The following is a 20816-nucleotide window of genomic DNA, read 5'->3' on the forward strand; positions in this document are numbered from 1 at the left end:
TTGACTTATACACCACAAAAGACAATGGCAGAAACAGTTCTGTCAACCCTGCAAAGTCTTTTTTACTAACATCTGGGGTCTGGAGCCAAAATTGGAAGAGCTGTCTCACAGACTTGTCAGGCAATGGCCTGACAGTCATACTCATGGAATCATACCTTAGAGACTGTTTCTCAGAAACAGCAATCACCATCCCTGACTATATTCTGTATTCACCTACTGTCCTCACTCAGCTGATGAACTAGTAAGTCCTCCATGTTGAACAATGGTTGGAAGAAGAACAGAGGGTGGCAAGGGTGCAGTATGCATTATGAGTGAGGGACTTAATGTCGACCACCAAGAATATCTTGGCGGCAGCAGCACTACTGATCAAGCTGGTGGGGCTCCTAAAGGAGATAGCTACTGCCCTGGCGCTGCAGCAGCTGGTGAAGAAGCCAACAAGAAGGAAAAACATACTTGACCTCATCTTCACCAGTCTGCCTGCCACAGATGCATCTGCCCTTGTTGAGGCAGAACATTGTCTCCATGTCAAGATTACCCTCTAGCATGTTGTGGGGCACTGTCACCATGCTAAATGGGACAGACTTCTACAGATCTAGCAATTCAAGACTAGGCATCCATGAGGTGCTGTAGGCCATCAATAGAGGCAGAATTGTTCTCCAACACAATCTACAACCTCAAGGCCCAGAAAATACCCCACTCAACCATTACTGTCAAGCCAGGAGATTAACCCTGGTTTCAAGGGGTCTGCAGGAGGCCATGCCAGGAAAAACACCAGGCATACCTAAGAATGAGGTGTCAACATGGTGAAGCGACCAAACAGGACTACTTGCCTACCAACAGCATAAGTAGCAAGTAATAGAGCCTCAACCAGCTATCTAAGCTCTGCAGTCCTGCCACATCTGGTTGTAAATGGTGGTAGACAATTTAACAAAACTGCAGGAAGAGGCTCCACAAACGTCCCCATCCTTAATGATCGAGCGCAGCACACCAGTACAAAAGATAAAACTAAAGCATTTGCACCAATATTCAGCCAGAAATGCTGAGTGGATGATTCATATCGACCAGAAGTGCTCAGTGTTCCTTGACATCACAGGTGCCAGTCTTCAGCCAATTCAATTCATGCCATGTGATATCAAAAAACAGTTGACGGCACTGAATACTGCAAAGGCTTTGGGATCTGACAACATTCCAGTAATAGTACTGAAGATTTGTGTTCCAGAACTTCCTGAACCCTAGCCAAGCTGCTCCAGTACAGTTACAACACTGGCATCTATCCAACAATGTCAAATTTTCCAGGTATGTCCTGTCCACTCAAAGTAGAACAGCCCAATGCAGCCAGTTGCAGCCCCATCAGTTTACTTTAGATCATCAGTAAAGTGATGGAAGATGTTGTCAATTTATCAAGCCGCACCTGCTGAGTAGCAACCTGGTCACTGGTGCCCATTTTGTGTTCTGCTAGGAACACTGAGCTTCTGACCTCATTACAGCCTTGGTTCAAACATCGCAAAACAGCTGAATTCCAGAAGTGAGTTGAGAGTGACAGCCCTTGACATCAGTAGAAGTCCGGAGGCAAACTCAGTGCTGGTCGAAGTCATAGCTGGCACATAGGTGGTTATAGTTGTTGGAGGTCAGTCAGCTCAGCGTCAGGATGTTTCTGCAGGAGTTCCTCAGGATATTGTCCTGGGCCCCATCATCTTCAGGTACTTCACCAATAACTTTCCTCCATTATAAAGTCAAAAGTGGGGATGTTCATGATAATTGATCACAGAATCTGCAACACCAATCGCAATTCCTTGGATTCTCAAGCAATCCATGTTCAAATGTTACAAGATCTGGACCATATCCAGGCTTGGGCTGACAGGGAGCAGGTAATTTTGCACCACACACCTGCCAGGCAATGAAATCTATAAGAGACTCTAACCACAGCCCCTTGACATTCAATGGTGTTACCAACACTGAATCCCCCACTATCAACCTTCTGGAGGTTACCATTGACCAGAAACTCAGCTGGACTGTTGTATAAATACAATGGCTACAAGAGCAAGTTAGAGGCTGGGAATACTACAGTGAGTTAGTCTGACTCCCTAAAGCTTGTCAACTATCCACAAGGCACAAGTCAGGAGTGTGACGGACTGATCCCCACTTGCCTGGATGAGTGCAGCTGTAATAGCACTCAAGCTTGATACTATTCCGCACAAAGCAGCCCGCTTGATTGGTATCCCATCCACTCCCTCCCCCACCAAAGCTCAGTAACAGTAGTGTGTACTGTCTTGAAAATGCACTGCAGAAATTCACCAAACAGATGATTATTTCCCTTTAGAAGGACAAGGGCAGTAGAAGACGTGGAAATATATTATCGTTCCTTTACTGTCACTAGGTAAAAATTCTGGAATTCCCTCCCTAAAGGCATTGTGGGTCTACCGATAGCACATGTACTGCAGTAATTCAAATAGTTCACCACCACCTTCTCAAGGGCAACAAGGGATTGTCAATAAATGCTGGCTAGCCAGTGATGCCCATATCCCATGAGACAATAATATAGTGGGCTAACCTAATACAAATAATCTGGAACTAAATGGGGTGTGAAATGTACTACTGTCGTCAAAAAGACAGCCTGCCAGGAAGAAAAGTGGAGTTTGTTTTTGAGACCATAGTATTAGTCAACATACAAAATTGCTACTGACGTTGTAAAGTAACAATATGCCCCAATAGACGTTCTCCTAGTAGTATAGGTGTCTTGTTAGGAAATTTTGTTAAATGTTTTGACGTTTCATCGTTCCAAACTAATCTTTGATATTCATTTTGTGGATACCTTAAGTGTGCCCTATTTCACACTTGGACTGAAGAAGAAAGTACATTGCATAACATCTTCCTGATTACTTAAATATGCTCCAATTTCTGCATAGTGGCCCATACTCTGCAGTTCAGTTCTGACTCTGACCTGGCACAATAGAGCAGATGTTCTTACATGCTTCGATTATTTGCATCATTTGAGGTCTCTGCTAAAGTCTCAATTTGAGAAATTGATTTTTGTTTACAACAAACCAGAAACCGTGTATGGTCGTTTTTGAGATGATTTTTCTTCCACTTTCTACTTCCTAAAGCTGCTTTGCAAAGTTTACATATAGATCCGTGGATTTCACCCATCCTGTGGTAACTTTTCCAGAAATGTGTGTGAGCAAATTCAGTTAAACTTGCCCGTGGCTGTGTTACCACTAAACTCAATTCTATTTTTGCCTAACAACCACATGCATGCTTGGTAACAGGAGATGCTAGTGGAAACCTGGATTTCTGTTTTCACTCCTCCCAAGCCCTGAATGTGTTTGTAGCTAGTTGGCATGCTAAGGATCAGATCTTGAACTTCATCTACACTGAATAGAGCCATCAGCACACAGCTGTGGTAAGTTCTCTTGCTCAACTCTTTTAAGGACAGTGTCCCAGTGTGTTGCCTGCCTTTTGCTCGCCCATCCTTCCCTTTCATCTCCCCACTACCCTCACCAAGAAACAGTTGAGCCTGGTTTACTGAATTGGAGGTTGAGTAAATTGTTAATTGACAAAAGTCAAATGTTCTGGGTGGTGGACAGTAAATTGGAGTTGCAACTGCATTCACACCAACTGTGATCTTATCTAAGTGTCAAATGATCTACTCTATCAAGTTATCAAGTTCCTATATTCCCTCACTCAACCCTCAACCCCCCACACTTCCCTTTTTTCCCCCTCTCTCATTCTGTTGTTTATAACTTGAGGCCATAGAATTAATGAATTAACAAGATCCAGAGAGATGATATTTTCTTGTATAATTCTTTCCCTGAAAAAGTGGTGGAAGTAGATTCAAAAGTGACTTTACAAAAGAAATTTGGATATATACCTGCAAAGGAGAAATTTAGATTGTTATGGGTAATGAACAAGGTAATAGGACTCACTTAAAAATGTGTGCACATGCAGTAGGCTAAATAGCTTCCTTTAGTACTGTCTGATTCTATCACAATGTGAAAGATGAACACCAGTAAAGGAATAACGAAAATAATGTCTGCAATGTGACCATTTAAAAAAAGTTATGAATGCAATGGCTTTTTTTGTGGAAGGAATGAAAATATTATTTACCAAATCACATTCTTTGTGTTCTGTTGCTAGCCGACTGTACGTTTTGCAGGGTGGTTTGGCGCAGCAAGAATGGAGAGTACCTGAACTAATGCATAGGCTCCTTCAATACCTTGAACCAAAACTCACGCAGGTCTATAAAAATGTTCGAGAAAGGATTGGAAGGTGAGAGCTCTTTGAGATCTGAATAAGGTTTTAAAATATTAGGATGTCTTATTCTTATGACGTGTATGCACATGTGGACTTGGCTTTTTTTATAAACCTGAATTTAAGTATTGAATTGTACAAGTTCAAGATTTATTGTGAACTGCTATCCTGTGCTAAAACACATGACCAAGAATATATCACTGTCATAATTTGGGATGGTGTTTTGTAGCAAATTGCTTGTATTTTCCATTTTGTATTGCAATGCTATTATTTAATGTTTAATGTAATCTTTTTGATTTCCATTAATTTGGAGATGTCCGTGGTCACAACCAACTGAGTGGTTAACACTGCTGACAACCAACTAATAATAGGATCGTATACCTCATAATGAATTGAATGAATCACTGTCCTCCTTCCATTTTCCACTCATTCTGAAATAGGATGTGATATTGGCTACGTGACTAGACTAGCAATTCGGAAGCCTAAGTAATAATTCAGAGAACATGTATTTTAAAAAGACCTAGGGTAAGCTCTGGGAAGTCTGTGGGACGTAGAAATTCTTTTTAATTTAGTAGTACAATGATATATTTGTTTTGCTCCTTGCTTAGCCGCTTTTTGGAGTAACAAGCTGGTTAGCTGCTGACATAAAAACTATTGACAGAGCGACAGAACTGGGGATGCTTGGGGGCAGTAGGTGGTCAGGAGTTGAAGATAAGTGAGCAACGCAGTCAGCCAGTTAATCAGGGCAGCAAGAAGAGATTCTGATCAGCTGAAGGTTTGTTTGAAAGCGCTAAGTGGGAGAGCATTCTGTTTTTCCTGGCTCATGCTAAAAAGTATTTCTGTTCTCATCACTGAGTTACAAGATATCCTTAGCTTTGAAGGAGTCTGATTTAATTGTTAGATTTTTAAGATTATTAAGTTTTTGGGGCTATATTTTTAAATTTAGGATAACTAAATTGAATCATGTGACCTGTTCTGACACTGGACAGCAAGCCTGAGTGGTTTGATTATTAGGGATCAGTGGAATATTTGGAGTTTTTTTTTAATGGGGAATTGGGTGTGAGGCATTTACACTTGGAAAGAATGCAGCAGTCTAAGTTTACAATGAATAGACTCTAAGGTTCACAAATCCCAGAGAGGTGTTTTAAGTATTAGGTTGCAAAACAGTTGTATTGTAAATTGCCTGTTGGATGAAAGGGAGATGGATGGGGTCAAGAACAGCTGATTAGAATTGCGACCTAAATGCAAAGTTTAACATGTTTCATGTTGCAATTGGAGCAGAGGATAGGTAGCCACTTTTTAAATCAGATATAGATTTCCCGGAAAGTCGGTGGGTATCATGGACAAATGGCAGTTCTGTGTGGTTAGCAGAAATAAACAGCTACTTAGTTTGGAAGCTACTACAGCTGGGTGCAGGGAGGAGATGGTCCCTCGTCGAAGATACCCATTGTGAAGCTAAGGATTACAGGATATTTGATCTAGTATAGTAAAGACACACAGAATTTTAATCATGGGATTTACCAGTAAACTTTGAACTGAAAATTAAAAGAACAGCAAGATGAGCCAGTTTCGTTCCCTTGGGAATGTAGACTAAATATCTTACTTAAAATGCGTAAAGGAGAATGTGTACTGGACCAAAATAGATGAGGGGTTGCCTGTACCTGGAATCATTGGTCTGACAGGACCAGTTCATAAGATGCCCCTTTTTATAATGCTACATTTGCATTTCTGATAACCTCATACTTTACTACTGAAGTTATTAAACCAATTCCTGAGCAAAGACAGAGACTTGTGTACATGCTGTCATTTACAATTGGACAATTAGATGGTAGTTGTGCATGTTTGATTTTATAGCGAGGTATAGCGATTTTTACATTTTAGAAAGGATTATTAAAAGCAGGATGAAATGGACAAAAGTTATAGAAGACTTCCTGAGAAACTTGTGGGTAAGTCAAGGGTTCAGGCCAGGGAGTGCAGGAGTTTGTTGACTTAATAATGTTATCTTGGTGATTAAAAACCATGATATCTATCATTGTTGTAAAAATTAATCTGGTTCAGTAACATCGTCTAGGGTAGAAGATCTGCCATCGTTTCCTGGACTCTTTCAACAGCAATTCCACAGTCCTCAATTATTAAATATGTTTCAAGATACAAACTTGTTATAAATTATAATATGACACATTATTCTGTTTCATGTTACCTTCTCAAATGTTCTTTCCACAGTGTTTTAACATATTTATTCATGATAGACATCACCCTACCAAATTCAAATCCAACTCTTTCGCCACATGTCTCTGAATTCACCAGTCGTATCTTAAAGCAACTTAAGCCCCTCATGGAAATTGACGAAGAGATTCAAAATCACGTTGTTGAGGAAAATGGTGTTGGGGATCAAGATGAAAGGACCCAAGCCATTAAACTTCTGAAAACAGGTAGGTAGTTAAATTATCTCATGCATGTATTAATATTCTATGGATGTCAGGGTATCAGATTTCTGAGACCTTGGGATTGGCTCTGGCACAGGTGGGGTTCCTACAAGGTAAATGGGTTACATCTTTGGAGGTCTAAAATCCTCGTGGAGATGCGGCTGCAGTTGGGAGGGTTTAACCTTGTCTGGCAGAGGCATGGAAACCGAAGAAGGAGATAAGATTGGAGGAAAGTAAAAAAGGAGGAAGTAAAATTAGGAAAAAGATGAAGCAAAGCTAAGTATTAAATAAGATCAGAATGGAGAATAATATTAAAAAGGCAGCTTTAAAGGAATGCAAATGAGAAGCAGAAATAGACCATTCAGCCCCTCGAATGTACTCAGCTATTCAAAAAGGTCATAGCTGACCTATTTGTATTTTAAATTCCAAATTCCCATCTACCCTGGATAATCTTTGATTCCCTTGCCCAACAAATTCTGGTATTTATAAAGGACTAGCTTTTTTGAAGTGGAACTATGTCTTTTCCTTTACTTTCTGTTGTATAAAATTAAAATGCAGTGAATATAGTCAAGATATTGATATCTTAATCAACTGCATGTTTTGTTTTGCTGTACAGTGCTGAAGTGGTTAATGGCAAGTGCAGGAAGATCTTTCTCTACAGCAGTTGCAGAACAGCTCCAACTTATGCCACTTTTATTCAAGGTATGTTATAACCAAAATTTTTTGTTAACTTCTAAACTCTGCAAAGTAAATTAGCACCTGTTCTGACCTGTTTCTTAAAGTTATACTGAAGCAATCACATTTAACTTTGGGCATACTTGGTTTTGTGTTTGTGTTGCCAAAAAAGGCCTTCCCGCACCAATACATTTTTCCTCAATTATTTTTAATTAACCCTGTTTGGATGTGTTATTACACACCTCCAGGGCAGGTGTGACTTGAGCCAAGACCTTTTGGCCTAGAGGTAGGGACACTACCACTGCAATTCAAGGCCCATCCTGCTTTCTTGCATATGTGAGAAGGCAACTATCCAGTCAAGGCATCGCATTTGTCTTCATCTTGCCTGTGGCCTCCAACCAACACATCCCCAATAAATGCAGCTCAAATCTAGAATAAATGAGACAAACTCATCATCTCAGCCTACATACTAGCACTTCAAACCTTGTCATAACTACCTGATTTTATTTGGAGTGAACCATTTCCAGCTTGATTAAATAAATCTAGACCTCTGAGCAAATCATGGTGGCACAGTGGTTAGCACTGCTGACTAACAGCGCCAGGGATACAGGTTCAATCTCCTCCTTGGGTGACGGTCTGTGCAGAGTTTGCACGTTCTCCCTGTGTTTATGTGGGTTTCCTCTCGGTGCTCTAGTTTCCTCCCATAGTACAAAGATGTGCAGGTTAGGTGAATTCGTCATCAAAATTGCTCCATTGTGTACTGGCTAGGTAGCTTGTGGTAAATGTGGACTTACAGGGTGGAGGGTGGATCTAAGTGGGATGCTGTTTAGAGTATAGGTGCAAACATGATAGGCTGAATGGCCTGTAACTGCACTGTAGGGATCTATGGTCCTATGAAATCTCGACCTCTGCTTGGAGTTTAGCTGTCCGTACCCTTTCACCTGTGCTGCAGTTTCCTGTTTGATATTTGGTCCCTGAATTGGTTGAAGCTAAAAATGGACATAAGCACTTGAAAGATTAATTTGCTTTGCATTTTTGAATTTTTAAGTTAAAATTCAGAAAGCACTAATGCTCGTGTTAATTTGGAGCAAATTTGGTTCTTAGGTTGCATTTAATACTGGTTTTGTTTTCGTCATTTTTCTTGCTAAAGTAATCTGTTTAGTTTTCATTCTGAATTATGTTTACGTAGTTTAAGCTGAGACTATAAACTTAGTTTCTTAATTGTTTCATTAATTTTAGATTGCTCCTGTGGAAAATGATGAGAACTACGATGAACTTAAAAGGGATGCAAAAATGTGTTTATCACTCATGTCTCAGGGATTGCTGTATCCCCAACAAGTGATCATGGTGCTAGATGTTATAAAACAGGTAAATCATACATTTTAATGTCTCTATTTTTAATGTATATTTTAATAAAGAATTTAGGAAGGAAACTTGCATGTTCAGGACAAGTTAAGGAAAATGCCAGAATACATAGGGCATTCTTCAGATGAAATTAGCTTATGAGAACCATTTTAATCAGGTTTCTTTCTCGGGATGTTTGTTGCTAGCAGGTCTAGCGTTCTTTCCTAGTTGCATTTGTAGGTGATGAGCCACCTTCTTGAACTGTTCCTGTGTGTTGATGAACAACTTCTCATAATACTGTTAGTTCAGGGGCTGTTCCAGCAACACTGACTTTCCTTTAGCTTGTCCTCTTGGTTTTATAGGATGATGTGTTTATTTCTGAGTGGGTTAGTCAAAACCATTTTGCTATTTTCTTGGGCTGTACATCTGTCACGAATCAAAATGGTGTGGGATAAAGTGACCTTAACTACAAAACTAGTACAAAGGACATCTGTGACGCTAGAGATTGACCAGTTTAAGTCTGTGGTCTTTGCAAATCAATCAATTGCTTAATATATCTCTAAATAAAATAATCTTCGTTTTCCCTCAGCATTTTAAAATATGTTTAAGTGTTGGTGTTGCAAAAATATGGTGCAATGGTCATAATACTGGTAGGGTCATCATTATTCACATTTCCACAGTTTTTAAAAAAAAATCACTTAATCTCCACTCCTGCAATTTGTCCTTCAATTAAATCCTCAAATATAATGTTCTATATAACACTGCATGCAATAATTTTATTAACTTTTGAATTTGGTTCTTTATCAAGCTCTATATTCAAAATATGTCCTACATTTCTTTTATCAATATACTGTTGTTTCTTAAATGTCTATTTGTTAGAGACCTTATGCATTTTGAAGCAAAATATGCAGTAGCTAGAAATCTAGGATAATTGTTTTAGTCGAATCAGCGCAAAGTGTGCATGCTTTGAGAAGTGTTTTATGCACCCCACCCACTGAGTTTTCACCTGGACATATTTGCATATCACTAATTACAGTATCTGCCATGGAACAATGTTATTAGGCAACACTGTAAATGCATCTTGTTGGAGCACTTTCTGATTTATGGCTATCCAGTTTAATTACTTCCCCTCCTCCTCCTCCCTGTATCCATTTGTTCAAAATGCCACACTGTTCTATGAAAACTTTTCTCTATTCTCAAATGTATTTTTCACTTGATTGGCCCTATTTTTCTTTAATTTTCCTGATACTTCTAAAATTTATATTAAACTTTATTTCTTCAATTGTTTTCTTTTTTTATACTTTTTAAATCGTCTTTGGAACTTCTCTCTATTTTCTGAATATCCTGATGCTGTTAGCCCTAATTTTGTCTTTAGCTTTTTTAAGTCTCATTTTAACTTGTAATTCTCTGTATTTTCCTGGAACTCTAACTGCTTCTTCACATCCTTTACTATTTGTGATTATCTCTCTCTGACATGAAATTCAATACAACCCAATAATGGGCAAAGGAGATGTGATGTACAGTTTATCCCTGCCCATTGTTACCAGTGCAGACAGCAAACAAACTTTGTGCCAATTGTTTTAATCTTGGTAGCAATGAAATTTTTAGAAACAATAACTCAGGACAAAAATCAGTTACTTTGGTAAATGTGAATTAACTAAGCTCAGATGGATTTGTTAAGGGAAAATGCAAAGGGATCTTGATCAGCTGGGCAACTGGGCTGAGGAGTGGCAGGTAGAGTTTAATTTAGATAAATGCAATCTGTTGCATTTTGGTAAGGCGAACAAGGGCAAGACTTAATGGGGTCCTGAGGAGTGTTGTCGAACAGAGAGACCTAGGGGTTCAGGTGCAGAGTTCCTTCAGAGTGGTATCACAGGTAGACATGGTTGTGAAGAGGGAGTTTGGCGCACTTGTCTTCATTGGTCAGAGTACAGGAACTGGGCTGTCATTGTTGTGGTTGTATAGGATGTTGAGGCTGCTTTTGGAGTACTGTGTATAGTTCTGGTTGCTCTACTGTAAAAAGTATTAACCTAAAGCTAAAGACAAAATTAGGGCTAACAGCATCAGGGTATTCAGAAAATAGAGGGAAGTGCCAAAGACAATAAAAAAAATTAGAAATAAATTTTAATATTTAAATTGAAGAGGGTTCAAAAAAGATATTTACGAGGCTGTTACCAAGACTAGAAGGTTTGTATTATAAGGACAGGCTGGATAAACTGGGGACATTTTTCCTTGGAATGTAGGAGATTAAGGGGTGATCTTTATAGAGGTTTATACAATCATGAGTGGCATAGATAAGGTAAACAGCAAAGGGTTTTTTTTCCCCCTTGGGTAGGGGAGTTCAAAACTGGAGGTCATAATTTTAAGATGAGAGGGAAAAGATTTAAAAGGGACCTGAAGGGCAACTTTTACCTAGGGCGGTTTATATGCGGAATGAGCTGCTAGAGGAAGTGGTAGGTGCAGGTACAGTTACAACATTTAAAATACGTTAGGACAGATATACAAATAGGAAAGGTTTAGAGGGATATGGGCCAAATGCAGGCAAATGGGATGAGTTTAGTTTTGGGAAACCTGGTCAGCATGGATGAGTTGGACCAAAAGGTCTGTTTCCATGCTGTATGACTCTGTAACTTTGTGGAATTTTTTGGGCAGGTTACAGAGCACTGTAAAAGGTATGTTGTTGATGTGTTGGACATGGACTTCCAAAAGACATTTAATAAAGTGTCACATAAGCTTCTGAGCAAAGTTTGACCCCAAGGAATGAAAGTTGCATAGTAGCATGGGTTCAAAATTAGCTGAGTGACAGGAAATGGGAATAGTGAATTGTTTTTTGAACTAGAGGAATGTTTATGGTGACTTTTCCACGTCACCACAGTACTAGGATCACTGCTTCTGTTGTTAGTTTTCTTTTGGCGACTCCAACTTGGGTGGCACGTCCACCACATACAGGGAGAAAAATGATTTACGTTGGAGTTATCTGAAGTACTCCTTTGAACCGCAAAGAACACTGGCAGACAAGGACCTAATGCAAACTTGAAAGACTGAGAAGTCGCAACAATATCAGATATTTCATTCTTGCTCACCCTGTGGAAAGCTATGTTGGTTTCTACATTAAATGCATTACAAATCTCACAATGCAAAGTAAGAAAGGGCCTCCCGCAGTAAGGAACCAATGACAACAAGACCATTAAACTTCAAAGTATTATAAACTGTGAGGAACCTAGCAATAAACTTCAAAATAAGGTTTGTGGAGAGAGCAGGTGCCATTCAGTTCAGAGTGTGCAGTGATATATTTTAGTAAGAAAAATGAGAAGGGGCTGGGATTATATGTACACAAATGATTGAAGGAGGTAAGGCTGTTAATAAGGCATATGAAATCTTGGGCTTTATAAATAAGGGCAGAATGCAAAAGAGAGGAAGTTGTAATAAACGTGAACAATACTAGTTTGTCCTCCATTGAATTCTTGTGTCCTGTTCTGGGCACTGCACCTTCGGAAGGATTTCGAGTGCAGAAAAAGAAAATCTTAAAATCTTACAAGGATAGTTTGGCGAAGTTGAGACTGTTCTGCTTGGAGGGAAACTTAAAAGATCTGATATAGACTTTCAAAAGTGTCAGGGGTCTAGATAGAACCTAGGAGAAAGTGTTCCCATTGGAAGGATAGAGGATGAGCGGTTCAACTAAAACAATTGATAAGAGAAGTAACAGTGGCATGAGGAAATCTCTTAAACAGTTCAGATCTGGAATAAACTGCTGGAGAGTGGTGGAGGCAGAGTCAATCATTGGATTCAAAAAAGAATTGGATAATCTGTAGAGAGATCATTTGCAGGGGTACTATTCAAACAGTGGTAAATGTGACTAGGTGAATTGCTGTTGCAAGTATTCTGTGGTTGAAAGGTCATCGATATGACCCCCCAACTAAACACTTGCAGATGCAGCATGGGCCAGTAGAAATCATTTAACAACTCATCTAAAGTAGTTGATTATCCTGCTCTAGCAGTTGTGGGGAAATGTCCTTCCTGGTGCTGAATAAATATTCAGTTTTGCGAAGTTCAGACAGCATTTATTGGCGTATTGAGCCACAAAAGGCAGTGCTGGTGTTAAATCAGCATTGCATGGTGATTGATGTCAGAAACTGTCTATGCCACATATTTCTAACAATCCTGATCTCATTTCTTCAGTTCTTATAAATTGATTCAGATTTTGCGTCATTTCCTCATCGTATCTTGCAATGCTGTATTGACATCTTTGAATATGCTGTAGCTGCTACTTTCTATTCTCTCTGAATATTTTATCTTGACATTCTAAAAATGTACTGTACTAATTTGGACCCTGCGTTTCTCTGCATTAAATTGTGAAAAGTCCAGAGTTGAAGAGGAGAAGGAATAAAAATGTTTTTTTTTTCATTCTTTATTCTTTATTTTTCCATGAGATGTGGGCATCACAGGCAAGACCAGTATGTCTTGCTCATCTCAAATTGCCTTGAACTACGTGACTTCCTAGGGCATTTTTTAGAGGGACTTTTAAGAGTCAACCGCATTGCTGTTGTCCATACTCTGGAATCGCATGAAGGCCAGAGCATGTACGGATTTGCTTTTCTAAAGGACTTGAGTGAGCCAGATGGGTTTTACAATAATCGATGACAGTTTCATGTTCACCATCACAGTCACTAGCTTTATAACAGCTTTGTTAACTGAATTCAAATTCCACCAACTATTGTGATGTGATTTTGAGCCAGTGTTTCCAGAGTATTAGTCTGGGCTTCTGGATTACTTGTTCAGTGATGTGGCCACTATACCACCGCATCCCCTAGGTATATATTTAAGAGCTAAAGAGTAAACATCTAAAAGTCCGGAGTCAAATCTTTGATAGTCAGATAAAATCTTCAACTGCATTTGTTTGAGATTAACTAGAATCCTGTCTATTATAGGCAGAGAATAGAACAAGCCAGTAAAAATATCATTAGCGAGGCTGCAGTTAGAATACAGAGCCCACTTTCGAAAGTAATTCAAAACTTTGTCCAGTTTCAACATTAAGGATATTCAGGAGTCGTCTCCTCTTGTTAATTACTTAATTGCCTACTAACATTCATGACTGGATGTGACAACTGCAGAACTGTGACTTATGGGAGCAGTATTAGTAGTTATTGGATTACTGTGGAAAGCGCTGTTTGTGTGTGAGAGATCGCGGTCTAAGAACCAGGCGACCAGGATCAGTGAGTGGTGAAAATAGCCTCTTTATTGTACATTCACAGCAGCACAATGTGAGGCGAAAATAGAATCCCAAAATCGTAGCTCAAAAGCAGCTGTTTTTGTACAGAATTTAAGCATACATTAACATTCTAACACTTGTGTTAAGCAGTAGATATTGTACAAAAACCGTTTTGCAGGAAATCTGAGATGGCTTAAACATTTGCTAAATGTTAGCGGTTATTGCTGAGTGTTAATGGTTATTTTAATGAGATTAGAGTATCTGTCTGGTTTGTCCTTGCATAATTCAAAAGGTGTTAGTCTTGTTATTTTCAAGGTTAGAATTTTAAAGTTAGAAAAAGGCATCTTGTGATTTTCTTTAAAAGTCTGAGTTCCTATCAGTTTGGATTGTCTATGGTTTTTATTTGCTATCGCTTGTTTAGTTAGTTTCATGGTTGCGTCCATCTGTGGGTTCTATTTACTATCATTCATTCATTCAGTTTTGTGGTCACACCTGTTTTAAGTGCTGTCAGTTTCATTCATTCAAGGTCACGCGGGTCTGGACATAACGCTGTTAGTTTTATTAGTAGGTTAAAGGTTGCTTACATACACTGCATAGCGTTTGTTAGTTTTATTAGTGGGGTAAAGTTTTCTTGTATACATGTTGAATTAAAATCTTGGGACAAGTACGTTGTTACGTAATATGCAGGGAAGTAACATTTTACTTTAAAGGAAGAGGGCTAATCCAGTTATCACCTTTGAATGATACTTGGAGCCACTCTAGCTGGAGGGATTTAGATAAAGCACCTATTCGCAGTTAGATTTTAATATCAAACAGCACTATTTTTGGTGTGGGGTTGCAAAAAGGTTTTATCCTGCAGTGTCTGTGCAGTTTTGTTAGATGTTGTGCCTGACTGCACCTTTGAATTGAATGTCGGTCTTGTTAAATGGGGTTGTTTACATAGCGCGTTATGGATGACTGCACTTTCAAGTGGGGTGTAACCACAAATTGAAGTGGTTGTAATCTGATATGGTAGCGAGCTCCTGAATTATTTGAATGAGGGGGTGGCTGGTACACCGAAATCTGCAGTTAGTATTATAACCATGAATTAATGGGTTAATGGGCATGATTTATGGAGTTATATTAAAAGTTGTTAATAGATATGAATTCTGATATATCATGTATAAAATATCAAATTGTAGGATATTTCAGAACTTTTGTCCTGGAACTTTGCTCAATTTACTTTTGCACTTTGGCTGCTACTTTTTAATCGACAGAATTCTGTTATCAATTATCATTTGAATTATTTGTTTTTATTTGCACAGACATCAGAGAGCAGTTCTTGGCATGCAAAGTACACTATCCTAACCTACCTTCAAACCATGGTGTTCTACAATTTATTTGTTTTTTTGGACAATGAACAGGCAGTCCAAGATGTAAGATGGCTGGTTATAAAACTCTTGGAAGATGAACAATTAGAGGTAAGAGTAATTAGATTACAGGAAAATTGTGATAAATTTTATTCTAAGTCATAATATTTTAGTTTATATGTTCACCCCTGTTACAAAATACATTATTTTGTAATGTTCGAATTCAAAAACCATGCTTCAGCTGTCAGTTTGGACCAACTAGGAGAAAATTCAAGTCTAGCCTAACTCTAATGGATAGTGGTGAGAGAATACTGTGATGTTGAGCTGTGATTCTTTGAGTCAGGTGTTAAATAGAGATGTTTTCATGTTTCAGTACTTGGGTGGATATTAAATAATGAAGTTTACTGCGTCATGACAAACATGTCTTCCTTTACCCCAAAAACAGAAGTGTGACAATTTATTATTGTTTGTCAAATTATGCTTTCACACTTGGCCACAGGTTGGTCACTTACCTTCAAAGTAAGCTATTGTGCATGAGAAAACTATAGTATTTGGTATAAATGGGTTCAAGAAAGTTTCCTTAAGCAGTATACAGAGCGTCCTACTCGGGAAGGGGCAAAACTTGACATACACTTAGGACGGGTGACTGAGGTGACAGTGGGGCAGCGCTTTGGGACCAATGACCATAGTTAATTTTAAAATAGTTGTGGAAAAAGACAAAACTGGCCCACAGGTTCAATTTCTAAATTGGAGCAGGGTGAATTGTGATGAAATTAGACAGGAGCTTACAGGGGTTGATTGGAGTAGTTTGTTTGCAGGCAAAAGGACCTCCGGCAGTGGGAGGCCTTTAAAAGTGTGATAGCTAGAGTTCAAGGTCTATATGTCCCTGTTAGGGTGAAGGGCAAGGTTGGCTGGAGAGGGGAACCCTGGATGACAAAGGATATTGAGGCTTTCTCCAGAAAGGAGGAGGCATGACTCTGGAACAGGCAGCTGGAATCAAGGGAATCCCTGTAAGTACATAGGGGATACAGGAGTTTATTGAAGAAGGAAATCAGGAGGGTGAGAAGGGGGCATGAAATAGCTTTGGCTGAGAAGATTAGGGTGAATCCAAAGAGATTCTTTAAGTATATTAAAAGAAAAAGAATAACTAGAGAGAATAAGACCCCTCAAGGACCAAAGTGGACATGTATGTCTGGAACTGCAAGAGATGGGCAAGGTCCTCAATGAATGTTTCTCCTCTGTGTTTACTGTGGAGAAACACATGAAGAACTTGGGGAAGTTAGTGGCAATATCTTTGGGACAGTCCATATCTCAGTAAAGGATGTGTTGGAAGTATTAGAATGTATGAAGGTGGATAAATCTCCTGGTCCTGATCAGGTATATCTAAGAACCCTGCAAGAGACTAGAGAAGAAATTGCGAGGGCCCTGGCTGAAAGATTTGCATTATTGTTAGCCACGGGTGAAGTTCCGGAAGACTGGAGGGTCGTGAATGTTGTGCCCTCATTCGAGAAGGGCTGCAAAGAAAAACCTGGGAATTATAGACCAGTAAGCTTAATATCTGTGATAGGTAAGTTACTTGAGAAGATTCTCAGGGATAAGGTATATGTGCATCGGGAAAGACAGGGTTTGATTAGGAGTAGTCAGCATCGCTTTGTGCATGGGAGATCATGCTTCACAAATTTGAAGAAGTGACCAGGAAGATGGTTGAGGGCCAGGCAACAGACAGTCTATATGGATTTCAGTAAGGCCTTTGATAAGGTTCCATATGGTAGGCTGCTCTGGAAGGTTAGAGCACATGGAATCCAGGGAGAGCTGGCAAATTAGATACACAATTGGCTTGATGGTAGGAAGCAGAGGGTAATACTGGAAGGATGCTTGTCTGACTGGAGGCCTATTGCTGTTTGTCTATTTCAATGATTTGAATGAGAATGTACTAGGCGTGATTAGTAAGTTTGTGGACGACACTAAAATAGGCAATATCGTTGACAGTGAGGAAGTTTATCAGAAACTGCAGCAGGATCTTGATCAGCTGGGGCAGTGGGCTGAGAAATGGCAAATGGAGTTTAATATTGATAAGTGAGAGGTGTCGCATTTTGGAAAGTCAAATCCAGTTAGGAGTTTCATGGTAAATGGTAGGGCCTTGAGTGTAGTGAAAGAGAGGGACCTTGGAGTTCAGGTGCACGGTTCTCTGCAAGTGGAGTCACAGGTAGACAGGGCAGTGAAGAAGGCTTTTGGCACACAGGCCTTCATCTGTCAGGGTATTGAATATAGAAGTTGGTAAGTCATGATGCAGTTGTACATTATGTTGGTGAGGCCGCGCTTGACGTATTGTGTTCAGTTTTGGTCACCTTGCTATAGCAAGGATGTTATTAAACTGGAAAGAGTGCAGAAGAAAATTACAATGATGTTGCCAGGGCTCAAGGGACTGAGTTATAGGGAGAGGTTGGACAAGCTAGGACCTTTTTCTTTCGAGCATAGGAGACTGAGAGTTCATGAGAGGCATGGATAGGGTGAATGCACTCGGTCTTTTCCCAAGGTTGGGGAATCGAGGACTAGAGGGCATAAGTTTAAGGTAAGAGGGGAAAGAATACATGGGAACCTGAGGGGCAACTTTTTTACATGGAAGGTGGTATGCATATGGAATGAGCTGCCAGCGGAAGTGGTTGAGGCGGGTACATTAACAACATTTAAAAGGCATTTGGACGAATACATGTTTAGGAAAGGTTTAGACAGATATGGGCCAAGTGCAGGGAAATGGGGTTGGCGTGGATAGCCATTTTGGTCGGCACGGACCAGTTTGGTCCAAAGGGCCTATCTCCAGGCTGTAGGACTCCAAAAAAAGTGTTCCAGTTTAAGATCCTACAGCAGTTTAGTTTCTCTGTTTGAAACATTGCATACATCTGAATTTTTGGAAACATGACCAGGAAGTTGACAGTGCGATTTTGAAACCAAATCCATCTTGACACTTGTCATTAATTGTTTGCTGATACATAATAAAATTAGTCAAATTTCAATCAACCCAAACAAATTCTTTCACTGCAGTATCAAAAGAGCTGCTTAACTTGCCTTTGTCAATGGGAATCTGATTTCAACAAACATCATGTCTTTTTGTAGTTGACTGTAGTTGATCTAAGATTACCACCTGAGGTAAATGGTGAGAAGACTGTCATTATTCAGAAATACTTGAAAATGTGCAGAGGACATTGTCTTGGCCTCACAAACCAAGATCTGTTCATTAGTGGGGAGATTTATAACGCATTTTTAGGTTTTATTGGTAGATGGATTGAGTTTCGGAGCCATGAGGTCATGTTGCAGCTGTACAAAACTCTGGTGCGGCCGCACTTGGAGTTTCGCATACAGTTCTGGTCGCGGCATTATAGGAAGGATGTGGAAGCATTGGAAAGGGTGCAGAGGAGATTTACCAGGATGTTGCCTGGTATGGAGGGAAGGTCTTATGAGGAAAGGCTGAGGGACATGAGGCTGTTTTTGTTAGAGAGAAGAAGGTTAAGAGGTGACTTAATAGAGACATACAAGATGATCAGAGGATTAGATAGGGTGGACAGTGAGAGCCTTTTTCCTCGGATGGTGATGGCTAGCATGAGGGGACATAGCTTTAAATTGAGGGGTGATAGATATAGGACAGATGTCAGAGGTAGGTTCTTTACTCAGAGTAGTAAGGGAGTGGAATGCCCTGCCTGCAAAAGTAGTAGACTCGCCAACTTTAAGGGCATTTAAATGGCCATTGGATAAACATATGGATGATAATGGAATAGTTTAGGTTAGATGGGCTTCAGATTGGTTTCACAGGTCGGCGCAACATCGAGGTCCGAAGGGCCTGTACTGCGCTGTTATGTTCTATGTTCATGTGGATTTATTTCTGTTGACAGTGATTTTGGCCAAACCCATAAAAGTTAATTTCTTCAACATGCTACTTCAACACAGATTAAGCAAACTGAACTCTGAAGGCTACCTTTTGTGGTGTGACAGGTAAACTAGACCTAAAGGTTGTTCCCACAAATGTACATATAACATCTTCAGAATCATGGGAAGAAACCACAGAGCAGGTTAACCTGGTCCAGAAACTTACTAAATACATGTGGGGAAAGAATCATAGAATAATTACAGTACCGAAAACTGAAGGCTCTGCAAAGGCAATTCAGCTAGTTTCCCTCATTTCTCTCGCCATCCTTTCCTCAGACTACAGCAATGTCTTTCCTCATGGATTTTTGAAAGACAAAGCTGAATCTTCCACTACCATATACCAAGGTAGTGCATTCCAGATCCTAGTCACTTTGCTTTTCCTCATGTTGCCATTGATTCTTTGCCATTTTATTTCTATCACCTTCTGTTCTTGATCTTTCCCTGATATGGGGTATTTTCTTCTTCACTACCCTTCATGATTTTGAACACTTTTCTCAAACGTCTTGACAGCTTTCTTTAAAGAGAACAACACAGCTTCAACCAATCTGTTGTCAAAACTGAAATTCCTCATCCCTGATACCAGTCTCCTGATTTGTTTTCTTTATCATCTCTAAATCATATCCTTTCTAAAATGTGAAGTCCAACATTGGATTTGATTCTCCAGTTAAGGATGGATTGGTGATTTAGAAAGCCTCATATCTTCCTTTCCATTGTGCACTATGCTTCTTCTATAAATTCCGAGATTGTCTATTTAACCATTTTCTAAACCTTCCCTCCTGTCTTATTTGATATACATATACCCTGACATATCTCTCTCTTCTTTCCGTTAAAATGAAATCATTTACTGTATATTGCTGTTATTCCCACCAAAATGTATCACCATCCTTCTCTACATTAAATTTCATTTCTCACTTTTTTGTCCATTCTATCAGTCTGCCTGTGCCCTTTTATAACCTATTATTATCTTCACAGTTCACATTATATGCAAGTTCTGTCTTCTGCAAATTTTAGTAATGTCTTGTACATCAAATTCAGGTCACTAACATATATCCTGAAAAGCAGATAATCAAAGCTTCAGTTAGACAGCACTCAACCTTGTGATGCTGTACAGTCAAATATTGTTCTGCTAAATGGCTGTCGTGGCAGTGTCACACATCTGTTGATGTCTAGCTGAATATGATGAGAATTATCACCAGTACACTTTTACTGATGCTGACACCTCTGCTACCTGCATTTTCAAATGTTGCACCATCACACCGCCATATAGTCACTGCATCAGCCAAGACTTGTTGGTCCAGGCTGTATTGACCAACCTACCATCAAACCAACTCCTGTCCAGAAGGCTATTTTCGATCATTGCTGAAATCCCTTGACAATCTTTCAAAATCCTGATGGCGCAATGCTTAGAAGAGCTGCAGATGCCAAATATGTTCCTTTATCTAGCCCCTGAATATAATCTGAAGGATCAAACCTTCTTCACAAGCAATGTGCAACCATCAACCATTTCATTAAATGATACCACCTTCTCTGTAAATGATAAAGGGTTTCCGAATTCCTAATGTGTATTGAATTCCTAATGAGATCCTGGAGCACTCAATTGAGCATAGCCTTCAGAGAAAAGATATTCATGGTATACGCCAGCAG

The 20816-nt window shown here is 39.5% G+C and overlaps 1 protein-coding gene across 6 annotated transcripts in view; it reads left to right on the forward strand.

Moving 5' to 3' along the window:
- LOC109914746 (proteasome activator complex subunit 4) overlaps positions 1 to 20816 on the forward strand; it is a 148556-nt gene that overhangs the window by 111609 nt on the left and 16131 nt on the right. For 3 of the 6 annotated variants that reach the window (XM_048600865.1, XM_048600867.1, XM_048600868.1), the window contains 5 exons: positions 4135 to 4266; positions 6472 to 6680; positions 7291 to 7376; positions 8589 to 8717; positions 15207 to 15362. In XM_048600865.1, the coding sequence (XP_048456822.1) occupies positions 4135 to 4266; positions 6472 to 6680; positions 7291 to 7376; positions 8589 to 8717; positions 15207 to 15362 (712 nt within the window). Of the gene's footprint in view, positions 1 to 4134; positions 4267 to 6471; positions 6681 to 7290; positions 7377 to 8588; positions 8718 to 15206; positions 15363 to 20816 lie in introns of those variants that run through there. The other 3 variants (XR_007262862.1, XR_007262861.1, XM_048600869.1) reach the window with 3 other exon arrangements.

The sequence above is a fragment of the Rhincodon typus genome, chromosome 9, assembly GCF_021869965.1.
Source record: "Rhincodon typus isolate 14 chromosome 9, sRhiTyp1.1, whole genome shotgun sequence".
NCBI classification, from domain to species: domain Eukaryota; kingdom Metazoa; phylum Chordata; class Chondrichthyes; order Orectolobiformes; family Rhincodontidae; genus Rhincodon; species Rhincodon typus.